Consider the following 15,787-nt stretch of genomic DNA (forward strand, 5'->3'; position numbering starts at 1 on the left):
TGAAAAACAACAAGCTATAGGCCTATAATCTATGATTTTTAAATAAATTGTATATTTAATTTATTTTTAAATATTCAATTTCTAACCTCTTTCAAAATGAATGCTATTCCTCAAGCTTTTTCACTTGCTTTTAATAAATGAAAAAAATGACATTACATCTGCAGTCTAAATGTTTTATGACAAATATAATTTACTGTGTATTACAACACCTAAATGATACGTCAAAACAGGAGGAAAGAAAGAACAATTTCTATGTAAATGGAGATTGCATAATATGCTTTTATAGTTGGAATAATGAGCAACACAGCAAACCACAAGTTTTAATGTGTCCTCCCTCAGAAACAGACTACATCACAAGTCTACTTTTCCTTCATAGCATGTCTCATCGTAAATGTTAATGCCCACAGTGCCTAAACATGTCCTGACACTATTACTAAGCACAGAACAAATTCAGAAAGCATGAGACCAATGTGTTAATGGCTTTGTACTATAGAGTAAAGGATAGCAAACGATTGGAAAGATTCACACTCTTCAAAGTAATGTGCGGATGGGGAAGTAGCTTGACGTAGGCGTTGTGAGATGTGTGGCGCCGCCCTGTAGGGGAGAACTGAACATGAGCAGTAGTTGAGTTAGAGAGGATGTGAGACAGAAGTTGGTCAGGGGGTCCTGACGCACCCTCATTAGGGTGGCTTCCTCAGGATATCCACAGAGGGCTGATGGAAGCATAGGGAAGGAGGAAAGGAAGGACAGGAGGTGAAAAGACAGTAATGCGTGCTGGGTGGAGAATGTGTTAAATTAACTGGAATCAGAGGCGGGGAGTGATGGCTCATCTAAAATCATGGTCAGTTACTGTCAAGGTGCTTAAGTGCTACGGATATGACCGGCCACTCTCCCACAGATTGTCTAATGTCCAATGGTGAAGCAAACATATCATTATTGCCTCATGCATAGTGTCTATCTGTCTTTACAGTTAATAGTTAGTGTGCTACTGCATGCTACACGCAAATACTGTAGCACGAGCTTCAACACAGCTGTCCCTATAAAGCAAACAATTAAGATGTCAAAACTGTATTTTACAGATCATTTCTTAAAACCTTTACAGCCACAAGCTAACACAAATCCAAGAGACGGTTGAAATGAGGTTGATGGGCTGTTAATTGACTTTGCAATAAATTTAGATGAGTGGAACCATATATAAATGGGGTTTGCTCGCACAGACCACACTTCAATGACAAGCAGACAGAGGTATTCTCATTAAGAGAGATCTATGAGCTTGGCATGCATAATGGTTAACCTCAGAATGTAGTTTAGACCTTTAATTCACATCTCACTAGCCACCAGTTCTACAAATGCTGTTAATCAACATTAGCATAAGAGAGTACATCTTAAACACTACCTCAGATTTAGCAATATATGCACTTAAGAAAGCAAAAATGATCTTGCAACTTCAAAAATCTAGTTAACACCATAAGACGACCTTCATTTTATATACAGTACTCACCAAAGAAACATTTCACGTTCGCATGTCAAGATGCATCTAAAAGGCTTGTAAAAGTAAAACAACCAGACTGTCTAATGGTCAGTTTAACTGAAACCATGTCTTATTTAATCAAGACATTTCAAGGCACTTGATTCATCTCTGGCTTGGCAATCATTGGTCAGTTTTTATTTCAATTTCAATCGATATCAATAATTTCAAACTAATTTATTTATTAAAATGCCTTGTAATTAAAAGTACCATCATCTAGTTATCACTGTTGCAAAATATATCACAACAATGATACCAGTTGACTGTATACGAGTACCATACATGCTTACGAAAATGTCATTAACAAAAATTGATTAGTATACAGTCAGACATTCATTTGTCTTTGCTATAAAGTATACACTAAAAGAGATGCATAGATCTCCTTTTGTAAACAACCAAAATAACTGAAGCAAGACATTATATAAATTCTCCAAACTACCACTATAGATGAAGGCTACTAAAAAGCACTGTTTAAATTCAAAAGATGGAGGATTTGATTAAGGTTGCAAGGGTCATAAACAATAGCTACAGTTTGTTGTTGGGGGTTGGGTAAATCCAAGCTGAGAACACCTTCAGGTGCTACTTCTGCAACTTTTCCTGCAACACTGCTTCATAGAAGTCTCAACCTGCTGCTTAGGCAGTGTGGTTTTAGTATTATCACGTGAGCGTTCAAGTCAGACGAGGAGAGAGGACTGCAGGGCTATTTGTAAGAAGAGGAGTATACATGACACATATTCTATGGAAAGGAAAAAAAAAAGACTCTTTCCATTCCAAGTCTTGTGTGACTTAAAGCATTAATCATGAATGTGTGTCAGTGTTTATTTTATCAGATTTAATAGAAACAATTATTTCTCATTAGGGTTCCTGCACATAAAAGCAAATCACACGCTTTTCAGACGCTTAATTAACACTGCTGACATCAAGAGACAAAGCCGTTTTCACTGGAAATGGGGGTCACCTTTATCTCTTTGATCTGGGTGCTTAACAACGGGTATGTTAAGATTCTGACAAAGTCTAAGGGGATATCTGTATGTAAATATCCACTTTAACTGATTTCCTACAGTCACAATTAAAAGCCCAATTATGACTAGGCCTTGAGGACATTTCAATGTGACATTTAAGTCTAAATGAAAACAACTAATTCACAAGTTGTAATGAACAGGACCAATGAAATGTGCAAATAACACAACAGGGACTGCCTTGAAAGAGATTATGTATTACTAAGATCTTTTTCTAAACTAAATGCCGTAGTGGCAAAGGAAATGTTTTCATGCCTTAAAATGAACACTAAAATGCATCAGAGAGAAACAAAATCAAAACAAAAAGTATTGGAAAAGTTGCATGTTACAGTTAAATCACTTAGCTAACTAGTACAGATAAAACACATGGTTTGTTTAACAATATACACACTAATATGGTAATATTGTTGCAATACTCTTTGCGGCCTGATAGTTTTGTGGACACGCAAGCGATTTAAGTAAACTTACAAGTAACCCAAACCCCCGATTTCGTGTCTAAACAGATACTCATATTAAAAAGCTGTGTGATGTGCGGGATAACGTACATCTTGTTGGTCATTAGACTTAAACTGAAACAAGAAAAAAAAACTTTAAACGTCTGTGTCGTGTTTGAGTTACTTTGCGTATCTGACGCCACACGTGCGCCGGGTTAGAATAATAATAAACACTTCAGTTACATACCATGTGATACGTTTCCCTGGAGATTTCTAAACTTCTCAATGCCTCTCAACAGATCCAAAAAATACAGGTTTAAGACTCCCATTCACAACGAGCAGAAAGTTGGCTGAGGTTGTCCTGACGCTCCTGCGAACTGCTTTAACATGCGCCGGGCATCAAAGCACAACCACTACACACACAATGAGCGCCAATAAATTAAGCCCCTCGGTTGAAGGACTTTTCTCAAGTTGCCTTCCTGTGACACCCCTCCCCCAACTCCGAACTTACCAGCATCCCCATCACGTCCGACCAGAGCCGGGAGAAACTGTCCGATGATGCGCCGCTGACCGCCTGCGGCTCCTCGGGAGAAGACACTTGATCCTCCTCCATTGTCAAACACTGATGGATTTACAGCCTCAAATTTCAAGTTGACGAATGTTAATCCCCAAACCATAAAATATGTCCAGACGTCTTTTAAACCGGAGATAGTATTTCGCTATCCCGTGACGCGTTTTCAAAAGTGGATGCAAAGTATTCCGAGTAGAAATACATATTCATCAAGTTCGCTGATATGTTTTCCATTTGAATCCAGCTGAGCGCGCGCCGTACAGAGAAACTTCAACTCAAGTGTAGCCGGACAGATTTCAGCTATTCACTTGGCACTTCGTCGGTGCGAACCAACCCAAACTTTAGGGAGTTCTCTTTAGTGCGACCGCATAAAAAAAGTTTTGATCATAACAATACATAAATAACATCAAAGCCAATTGCTGCGAGACAAACAACGTCCAGAAGTACCCACGACAGCCCCATTCAGCAAGAACACCGACGAAAACGCCCGAAGCGGATTTTTGCGCTTGAGTTCTCCAGCCTCCCCCTCTCCAGAGCAATGGTTCACTCCGCCCAAACAACACAAGGCTCTCGCGCTTCCCTCACTGCCACAAACGGGACAAACTGATCCCTTACTTAACTTCACCGAGCGATGACGACACACGCGGACCTTTGGAAAAGGGTATCTCTCCTTTCAGTTTTCCAGCAATACTTTTACCGCTATAAACAGACACAAAGGAACAAAGCGACATTTTGCTCACAATGAACTCGAAAACAAAAGGCCATGAGAAAATTATTTCAGAAGCATGACGTTATCCTTCTTCTATTCATAACACTTCAAAGACCGCCTGAACGTTTTACGCACAGCAGTGTACTCAACCTTTTTGACTTAAATCCCCACAAACCCCAAGGTTAAAGTACCCATTCACTGTTTTCCTTAACTGGCATGGATCTTGTTTAGCATTAATAGTAATTTTTAAAAAATGATCAACCATATTTCAGACAAATAAAAAAGATTGCAACAAAAAAAAAAACTTATGTTTTTTAACATTTTGTCTGATATATGCTCAAATTAAACAAAACTACAAAAAATATTCAGTCACAAAGTTAACTCAGTAGGTAAAACTAGACGGTAACTTCATCCATATGTAACCTAATCTGTGACATCATAATCTTTCCAGAAGATCTTGTAATGTGGCATCTGACCATTCTGGATGTCCTGCAGGGAAGATTTAAAGGCACGGTGGTTTCACTAATCTAACTAACCTCTAAGCCCTTGTGTAATCTGATCTGCAGTAAGTGAGACGACAGGACAGAATTGAATAAATGTGCACGTCCAAAGCTGTGGATGCCTTGGATATTTCTCCTGTCACGCCTGTCTATTGCAAAAAAAAAAAAAAAAAAAAGAGTGGCTAAACATTTCTGTTCCTCTCTCCTCCTTCTACTTTGCTTCCCAGAGACACACTCTATGAAACAGCAACAGCTGTCCAGTCTCGTGACAGATGCCAGAACAGCCTGAAAGAGAGAGGGAAAGTGAGAGCGAGTCCATCTTGTTCTATGCGAGAATTCCTCCATTAGTCCTACAGCAGCAAAAAGAAACCATCCATATATGCAGATCCCACTTAAACATCTGAGAAGTACTAAGATTTCTTATTGAGAATGAAACACTTTAAACAGTTTTGTAAGCACCTCTCACTTAAAGACAAATATACACAGAAACGCATTATTATACATATACATGCTCAATGAAATTCATGCGTATTGTAGGTAGAGGTAAAGTGGGAATGACTTTTCCAGACAGGGACTCTAAAACAGATGCTAAACAGGCTAAGTGTTTATAGCCGAAACATGTAAAACACATGTTCAACTCTCTTTCAACCAACACACGTTTACGCGATCTTTAATGCTTACATGCATACAAGGTGCATTAACTTTTTAAATTTCCTCTGAGGAGCAAGGTTCGATCCTCTATTCTGGAAGTGCTTTAGCTGATGTCTGCTACTGTGTGATTACCATAACGTTTGCTTAAAAAGTGGCCGCCAATCAATTCGGATCAGAGAGGACCAGGACGAGGTCAAAGCGCCAGGTCACTGTGTGTTTGTGAGGGAGTTCCCTGCTGAGTAAACAGAGTTTCTAACAGCACTGAATGGCAGAGCAAAGGTAATGCTCTATTGTTGAGATGCCTTCCGGATTCAAACCAAAGTGTGTTGTTGAACTAAAGGGCCCGTAACCTACAGGGATTGCAAAACACATCCACACAATACTTCAAGAAACACTTAACTCAACGCCAGACAGCAGGGGGCCGGTAGAACATATAGATCTTAAGGGAAAGTCAACACAGCTGCACCCGACTCACACCACCTATAAATAATATTGAATATGGGAAAGTGGCTCTATTGGCTAAAAACACGCGAGTCTGTCATTGTCTGCAATGAGATCATAACAAACATAACAAAAGTCTCATTCCAGACATATTGAGCCTGAACAGCAATTATTGCATGCTGCACAAGCAACTGATTATATAACTTGAAACTACTGTGTGTTCTAACACCATCGACATTCAAACATTTTTCTGCTCATCCCTCTCTCTCTCTCTCTCTCTCTCTGCACCTGTGGTGCGGATGGTGTTGTTGTTGTGTAAGACACACACAGTGGCTCTCTTGCAGCGCTGTGATTGGTATTCCAGTGATCCGCATGCTCTGTGGCGGAACTACTGGGGCCAGTTTGGCCCGGCTCACTGGATCTGTTTATATAGAAAGTGCCAAAATGATGGCCACCTGCAGCCTGTGGTTCTGTAGACAGCAAAACATTCACCGTTCCGCTATGATAATTCAACTAAAGTTATGAAGTATGGATATGTGCACTGAGCATAGAACCTACGGTGATGCTGGATGTTTGAATCCGCTGAAGTTAAGGTTGAAAGAAACATATTCTCCAAAATAATCTGATAAGATAATAATAATACAATAAGTCATTAATATTTTTATTCAGAATGGATTACATTTATCAAAAATGACAGTAAAAGCATTTTTAAAATTGCAAAAATAATTTCTGAAGGATCATCTGATCCTGAAGAGTGTAGTAATAGCCATTTAAGGTTAGGTTTATTAGAAATAAATGACATTTATAATATATATATATATATATATAATATAATTTATTTATAATATAATAAAATTCATATTTTAAATGACTGTTTTGGCTGTGTTTTTGATAATATGAATGTCCATTCCATTCCAAAACAAAACAAAAAAATGATACTGCACCTTAACGTTTTAACAGAATAGAAGAAAACAATATAGGATGAAAAAGTGGGTTACCTTATCCTAATGTAATCAAGCCAGGTAATTTTTATGAGAGGTATTTAGATGATGAAATCACTTGCAGACATGACTATGAGCAATAAACAGAGTCAGTGACCATACGCATTTATTGACTTTCTGCAACAGGTTATGAGCTGTCTCTTTAATTAAACCGAGACTTATTATACTGAGGGTTATATTTAGAATATTTCATATATTATATATATATATATATATATATATATATATATATAAAAAACACATTTGATCTTTACTGAAAATATCGTAAACAAGTATTATTCTGTTTAAATCAATGTGAAACAATAAGTATATTCTATAGATTTCAGAAATCACGTAAAGCGTTTCATGACGTGGAATTCACCCAATGACACACAGCACTGTCGTAGATCAAGAAAGTGTCATGTTACCTCAGGATCGGTCAAAATATGGGTGACTTTTCAACAACTGCCAATACTAACTTCAAACAGAGTACTCTCAGCAGAGGAGAAGTGTGTTTGTGTGTTTTCTGGTTCATGCTGGTAGTAGGAAGGCTTCACTCCAGTTGCTCTGAACAACATAAAGCCTCAGAAAACAAATATGCTATGCTCTGTGTGAGAGATGCATGCCTCAGATCTCAAGGCAAGAAGCGTTCTGCTGTGTATGGATGTTTATCCTGATTGTGTCTTCATGCTGATGTGGCAAAAACACAAAAGTAATCGCAGTAATCAGAACTACACTTCCTTCCCAAACATGAGGGATGAATGTAAAAGAAGTTATAACATCATACACAAACACACACAAACGACTGCTGTAATTGTCCATAAACTCCTTCGCTTACACTTAGTATGTCCCCTTAAGTCACTCAAGGTGTTTCAGAGAATTATTTTCCTAAAACACTTGCTTTTGTCATTACATCTCTAAACTCTTTCAGCGTTCCAGGCACTGGAGGGTACCGAAATGCCAGGATCATTTATCCCTGTTTTGCTCATGACTGAGTAAATAGTTATTAGCTGGAGTGTTTATTTCAGTTGCATTAGTCTGGCACACTGGAACTCAGCATTTGAGCCATCCATGTGCAATCGCATTTGTCTGGAGATTTGCTGCTTTAATCGTGGTACGGCTGCTAATCGGTATAGCGTGAAAAAAACATGCATCCACATGCTCATTATACTGACAAAAAATTATGTGTGTAACATTTTGTGAACATCCTGCTAATATATTTTATAACACACTGGCTGAGGCTTTAATTCCATTCATCAAACGACGTACATTTAACTTTTGCTTGAATAACAAACTGTAAATCAACAGTTTCTGAACTTTCTAAGAGCAGGCATGTCCACATGATGACACCATAACATTGCTATTTGTCTGGTAAATCTTTCATCCTGGGATTCATTTCTCCCTAAGGAAACCTAGTCTAGGACAAATGATTTGTTTTACACAACGTGCACAGCCGCCACTGAGCTCAATGTAATCACAGCGTGAGCTATTCATTTCCACATAGAGCCCCCTGCTGGTTGACAACACAATTGCAGGCTAAGTGTACCAATTCGGAAAATATTCAAGAACTATAGACAGAGTGCTTAGATTAGGGCAGAATGAAGATACAATTATGTCATACTAATAACTATGTTAAGACATAACAGTTTTTTTTGTCTGGAAACAATGATACATTCACATTAGATTCATTAAAAACATGTAGATTAAAAAAGTACAACTTTTTTTATCTTATTTGATCAACTGAATGCATCCTTGATTACAATGCATACAACCCTTTAATCTACAACAATACTGGTAATGGTGCACATGTTAACTGTATCGTTAAGAAGGAGATAAGAAACGCGTTTGATGCTGGTTTTCCACTGACTTCATCAGTGTGTTTTTTCCACAGGGTTTCCCACAGCTAGCCACTACGAGAGCTGCAAAGACCCATAGCAATTAATAAAAGCCTGACAGAACCTTTCACATCCTCATGAAAGACCCAGATGTGCGTAATCATCATGAGAACAAACAGCTGTTCTCCACACATAGGAATTGGCAGCATATAGCCCATAGCATCATTTTGCTCAATTTTTCCCAACTGATCCGTTAAAGGAATATTCTGGGTTTGGTACAAGCGAGTGACAGCCCTTGTAGAACAAAGGGCCCTTCACACCAAAGACAATAAATATAACAAGTCCAGACAACAACTATAACAATAACAGCACAGAGAAATTATATTGTGTGAATCATTCACTTCTAAGTTGACAAGTCAGAATTGTTCTGTAGAAATCACTCGAAATACCTCAAACGCAATCCACTCAAACTGAGCACAGACTATTACTTTAAATCATTAAAAAATGTACAATAAGTAGAAATGCCTGTCCAGAGCTTGATATGTGGGGTTGCGCCACACCATCCTGGAAGAGAGGCCAGTCCACCAGATGCCGATGTTTGTCTGTCTCTGCTTCCCACCCACAACAAACAGGCTTGTTGCCACAGCAACCAATCCACTGGAGAGTGAAGTTACATTCAAGAAAAATGCTGTACTGATTTGGAGCTTTACACACAGCCAATCTGTCACACCGACAGGCTTATTAATATTCATAAACACACTCCTGCACAACATACAAACACAGTTTCAGCAGAACGCAGTTGATTTTCTGCACACAATAGAATAATGTAAAGATAAGGATAAGAAAACACTAGATATTTGTGGTGGTAATGTAGGTATTTTTTGTGTTTTCCGTGGGTGGATATTAGTAGAAGGCAGGAAGTAGACAATAGAAGTATTTCAGGCCTTAGCAATCTTAGGAACTATGCATTTGACCGTCATCTCTTAATCCTCCTTTTCTATAGAGAAAATGAAGAAAGAGGAAGAGGAAAAGGAGGAGGCAAGGTGGGGAGACGCAGAATCAGCAGGCGAGAAATTGAGTTGACTACCTGCCAAACGCAAGCAGAGGGGAGGAGGACACAGGAGGGGTGGAGAGCAGGAGACCGCTGGCCTCAGGCGCTTGGCTCGGGTTTGTTAGCGTGTCTACGGTAGAGTGGGGGAGTGATGAGAGCTCGCTGTGGCCACTGGCCATTCACTGTCATGAAAACATGCCCGCTGCCGTCAGCAGTGATGCCGGGGATAGAAACACTCTTATGCCACGGGTACCTGCGTGTTTGAATGCGAGTTGGACAGATCTGCTCCTGGCCTCAACCACAAGGGACAGACCACAGCTGACTTCTATGGAAACAGAAATAATATTTCAGCCATGGGTTTTGTACACTGAGGTTGATTACTCACTGACAAAGACTCACTGGGATGTGCTCTTTACCCTGAATTACATATAGGGCTTTTTTAATTCTTTAGTTTTGAAATTGTTTTTATAATAAATATATATATATATATATATATATATATATATATATATATATATATATATATATATATATATATATAACATAGTAGTATAAAATATATATTTCAAAATATATATATATACACACACCCACAACAACAGAATGGTAGGGCATTGATTATTTCATTTTAAACAATGCTTTCTGTTATTTTCTCCATATTTTTGTACTTCACTGAAATGATGAATTCAGCGCAGTTTGCACTTGTAAGGAAACAGCTCCCCCTGGGGTAACAAATGCAAACTCAGAAAAAGAGAGAGAGAGACACACACACACACACACACACACACACACACACACACACACACACACACACACACACACACACACATGTGGTAAGTATTGTTTTTTTCATTTTTCACCAACAAAATCAACAGCTCTAAAAACTCAAATGTCTTTACCAGGCTCTCAATAAAATCTCTATGAGTTTACAGAACATAGTTTTACTGGTAACAGCCATCATTTATAGAAATAAAATAAAACAGACACCACTCACATAAAACAAGTCATAGTTGTTATTTCTAATAACCTCACAGACAGATTAAACAGAGGTCCTTAGGTTTGTGGTAAGGGAACATGAACGCTCAAATATGGGCTGCTGCAATGAAGTATTTGAGGTCAGACACTCAGAACTCAATCTCTCACACACACATTTGCATTTGTCAAACTCATTGCCCTAAAGCGAGTAGAAATGAATCTTTTACAAAACATAGTTTTGAATTTAATATCTCATTGTATGAAGCACTGTAAAATGCAGATAAACAAACATCTCTAACCTCACATTTGACTTGATGAGGAACAAGTAACTGTTACCGAGTATGAAACTATTTATTTAACAATGATGCCTTTAATCAAATTTCTGTAGCTTTCATTATATTAAATTGATGCTTTGCAGTATTTTGCTTACTTGTGGTGATCAACTGCCTCTCATATCTAATTTTATCTCTGGAATTTTCCTCAATGAAAAGCCTATAAACTAAAATAAAAGAATGAAATGAAAGATCATACGAGTTAAAATTATATCATTTTACTGTTTTAGATTCATGTGTGGTTTGGGGTTGGTAATATTTGTAATGTTTTTGAAAGTTCCTTTCTTCTACCCAATGCTGCATTCATTAAATCAAAAATAAAATAAAAGCAGTGATATTTTGAAATACCATTACAGTTTAAAATAATTTTTATACTTTTTAAATATATTTAAAATTACTTTGGCGCTAAAAGTTGGTAATAAAACATCCCAAAATCCTTCTCGCCCATTGCACTTCTCCTTCTTGTGTGCTAGCTGGCATCCTCAGAAAGCTCCTGCTCTATTTACTCAGGCAGACATCCTCTGAGCGTTTGATAATGCCTGGGGGAGAGACAGAGATGGGCTGGGCTTTGATTGCTTCTGGCTGCCTTTGAAAGCGTGCAGTGCAGGGCAGTTCAAGAGATCACAATCTATTCCACAATAAATCATCTGAACAGAGCGCCAGCCAAGATCAACTCAAGACCTTCCTGATTAACTCCGTGCCAGTGCTGATGTCAACTATAGATCAGTTATGTCAAAGGTGAAGCATATATTTTTTCTATAATATGAATTTTTTTTTTTCATATGCAAAAAAAAAAAAAAAAAAAAAAAAAAATCAAGTATGCTATTTGTAGGTTGATTTCTCATAAGAGACACGATGAAAAGACAGATGCGTATCTATAAAGTTATCGCTTCAAAAAGGTACGAGGTGAAGTGGATTTCATGATGTGTAAAGTGAACGGTAGCCGGCTGGTGCAAGTGAACAGTGTGTGTGTGTGTGTGTGTGTGTGTGTGTGTGTGTGTGTGTGTGTTTGGACTCCTGCTGCTTTGGGCAAGAAAAGAGGAAAACGAAAACAACTCTTTTAATGGGTTGTTTCAATCTCCGCTCCCAAAACACCTATTCCCCCTCAGGTAGTCTTCCTCTATTAATATACTACAGCGGCCAGACGCCAACAAACACACTCACACACTGCAACCCACTTAACTCGCCGCTGGGGGTGGAGGATGAAAGGGAAAAAGAGTTATCTAGGTACAGGTCTGCTGGCAATGATCAGGATGGGCTTGACTTTACGAGTCCCATTATCCGGGTTTTTAATGTGGGACTGATATTCATAAACACATCAAACTCAGCGGGAGCTTTCAGACACACAATTAGACCTGGCTGTTACAGCAGGCAGCAAAATAACAATCATTAGTCCACAGGGATGTAGATGCTGTGTCAACATCTCTGCAGCGACACGAGGCCCACCTAAGAATGTGTGTGTGTGTGTGTGTGTGCGCGCACGTGTGTATATATGGCAAAGCAACAAAGTATCTGTTTTTACTGGAAAAATCCATGTATCATCAAAACACTGCTCTGCCAGATTACACAAAGTCTAAACCCCTTCAAATAAACGAACACTGGTTGTTATGTCTTCAAGGTCTTAGCAGAAAGAGCATCTTTCAACTTTACTTTTATTTTGCGTCCCTCTGGCACAACTAAAGAGAGCTGCGTGAGCTCATAGTACAGTTTTTTTGGGATGTAACAATAATCAAAATTATTTATTATAAATTGGAAAAAACTGAACAGAAAGTCAGTGAATTGACGTGATTAATTTTAAATTGGACTCCACACTCTTTTTATTTGTGCTTTAGGATGCCAAACAAATTAGAACATAATAATAATAATAATAACAATAACAACAAGTATTTCTATTCCTAGGACAGCAATAGCCAAAAATTGTAAAATAATTGCACTGTAAGACAAATTAAATGTATATGCATTAAATGAGTTCACTGCATTCACTGTGAGCTGAGCAGTTTTGAGGCACAGAAAACAACGGATCACGAGCTGATCACTTGAACAAAGTGTGTGGTTTGCTTTGAAACACGCAATGAAAACTTGATAAAGGGATTAGGCAATATTGTGCCTTCGCTTTTATTTCGTTTGACAGATACTGTACCCAAACATAATAGCCTAAAACTCAATTTTCAAGACATTTTATGTTAGAACAAAAGTTTAAATATATTTAAAAATAGCACTTTTTGCCCAAAGACCTTTTGTTTCATATCATCATGTGACCACAATAATATCAAAACATCGATACTGATAATACCCTTATATCCCTAGGTTGTCCAAATATATTTTGTTGCATTGTTTCTTGTTTTGCTTAGTTTGAACAGCAACAGTATCCTCACAAAACACCACCATAAAGACCATCTGACGTAGTCTTATACACAAGCAAATGACTCTTATAGGTTATTTTAATGAATTATTCCGGACAACTCTAGGATTCAGGAGGTATCATTATGATGAATCTTTTTTCTGAATTAACCGAGCGGCTATCTGACTCACATGCCTAGCTGCAGGTTACCATAACTACAAATTATCATTATTTCAAATCATATTTTGTTTACTAAATGTTTACAAAATGTAAATCAGTTTAATTACAGACCAATTATTTGTAACAACATGCAGTTAAACATGTAATTTTTTTGTAATAAATGCATCTGTCTGTCTACCTATTTGTTTGTGTGTCTGTTTCCTGCCATAAATATAGTGCATTAAACATTAGGCTAATTATACACTGGGTGAATTTTTGACCAGTTTTGCCGAACAACCTTTTTGAGCAATGCTGCTTGCCTTTTCAGTTACAACAAGTTACAAATTTCTAAATGCATAATTTAGTTCAGTCTTTGGCCCTGTGTCTCACCTGTTTACAGCAACATTCCTTGAAGTTTTCCGGCAACATTGCTCAAAAGGTTCCCAGTGTTTCATCTGCCTTACAGTTGGACAGTTAGACAGACAGGCTGACAGTGAGATGGCAGATGTGTGAGGCAGGCAGGCAGGGCGGTCTCTGTTAGCATCACTGAGATTCAGCACGGACCATTTAGAAAGCAAACCGGACCAGACCAAACCAGATATAAACCAGATATAAACCAGACACACCTGTGATGTGTGTGGAAAAGAATTAAATGAGTCCAAAATCAGAACTGAAGCATAATACATCTGCTAACAATATGAACCACTCTCTTTATCCTTGTACACTTTTAAATGATATAATATACATATCAAACATATGCAAACATATATAGTATAGTAATGCTATTTAAAAAAAACAACAACTGTTGAACAGACACGGCACGCTCTGTCCTCCATTGTACTTTTATCCCAAAATCTGTTAAAATGATGCATGTGATAACCTGACACAACATATTACATTCTGTCCACCCCCATGGTTTGTGCATGATGAAGGAATGTGTGTGTGTGTGTGTGTGTGTGTGTGTGTGTGTGTGTGTGTGTGTGTGTGTGTTGAGGTACTGGCATAAGCCTGTGTGCTTGACTGCCACTACATGACACTGCTGTGGCATGAGCTCATTACTGAACAGCATTTCTGTCAGTGAACAAAACAAAAGCCAGTCCTGTCTCTCATTCTACACACATGCTCACTCATATGGACAGCATCGGAGCATTAGTGTGTGAGTGTCCAGTGTGTGTGCAGTGAAAGCTCTCAGTGTGTAAGAGTGTGGACAGCAGGAGAATGGGAGCGTCAAACTTCATTGTCTTCATGCGCACGTACAAAGGACATGCCTATACAGCTCTCACGCAACCAGTTTGTGATGAGATCGTATGAGCTCATGAATATTGATACACCGCTTTCACACCATTTGGTAAAAACAACACATAGATACTTTATGTAAGCACATTTGCATGAAGTCACACATACACACCCTTACATGCACAATTTCATGGCTCTGTGGTGTGCCACCGCTATAAACCAGAAAAACCCATGTACATCACTGATGTGGAATGAGGTGATATGATTGGCTTACAGTCCAATGACACTCCAGAAGATACTCCCACTGTAATTTAGTGCAGATAACAAAGCCCCTAAGATGCCACCAAAGAGTCCCAGCAACACAGACACACAACATTTCTAAGCTAGTGTGGTTCACTGCTGTTTCAGTTTCTGTAAAGCTTGAGTTTGGATGAGGTCACCACACATCTGGAGTGTGACACAGTTTTGAAAACCCATTCAGCAAAGCTAAAGCTTCTCTCTCCTACTGAACACTCAAGAAACTCAATCTCTTTCTCTCTTCACATGCGTTTAGTAAAATATTTAAATGGAGGCATAAAGCAAATAGTATAGTCTATACTAATCGATAATTAACCCTTCAAACCTAACCCTTACATAACATTTTCATGAAGAAGAAATATGTTAAGAATTTGGAATGGTTTTGTTTTTAAAAGATGTTTATGTTCACCATGGCTTCATTAAAAAAAGTGAAAGTGTCACATCATCCTTCAGAAATCATTCTAATATGCTGATTTGGTTCTCAAGAAATTTCCTTTAATCAATGTTGTTCAGTAACAGGGTTACTTGTAAGTGATCTCCCATATATGCAAACTAAAATAAGCTACTGCATTTAAAATTAAAAAGTTGTTTTACAATTGAAAACAGGAGGTTTTGAGAATGCTTAAGTAGGCACACACACTTTCCTAAAAAATAGCATCCCTAAATAATCCATAAATATGGTTCACTCTGTGTGTGTGTGTGTGTGTGTGTGTGTGTGTGTGTGTGTG

The 15,787-nt window shown here is 38.1% G+C and overlaps 1 protein-coding gene across 10 annotated transcripts in view; it reads right to left on the minus strand.

Moving 5' to 3' along the window:
• Window positions 1–15,787, minus strand: part of sash1a (SAM and SH3 domain containing 1a) — a 169,697-nt gene that overhangs the window by 37,117 nt on the left and 116,793 nt on the right. For 5 of the 10 annotated variants that reach the window (XM_043219908.1, XM_043219907.1, XM_043219905.1 and 2 more), the window contains exon 2: window positions 9,973–10,044. The exons of 2 other annotated variants lie outside the window; for them this stretch is intronic. In XM_043219908.1, the coding sequence (XP_043075843.1) occupies window positions 9,973–10,044 (72 nt within the window). Of the gene's footprint in view, window positions 1–3,228; window positions 3,397–3,492; window positions 4,141–9,972; window positions 10,045–15,787 lie in introns of those variants that run through there. 3 more of the 10 variants (XM_043219909.1, XM_043219915.1, XM_043219912.1) reach the window with 3 other exon arrangements.

The sequence above is a fragment of the Puntigrus tetrazona genome, chromosome 20 (genome assembly GCF_018831695.1).
Source record: "Puntigrus tetrazona isolate hp1 chromosome 20, ASM1883169v1, whole genome shotgun sequence".
Taxonomy (NCBI): domain Eukaryota; kingdom Metazoa; phylum Chordata; class Actinopteri; order Cypriniformes; family Cyprinidae; genus Puntigrus; species Puntigrus tetrazona.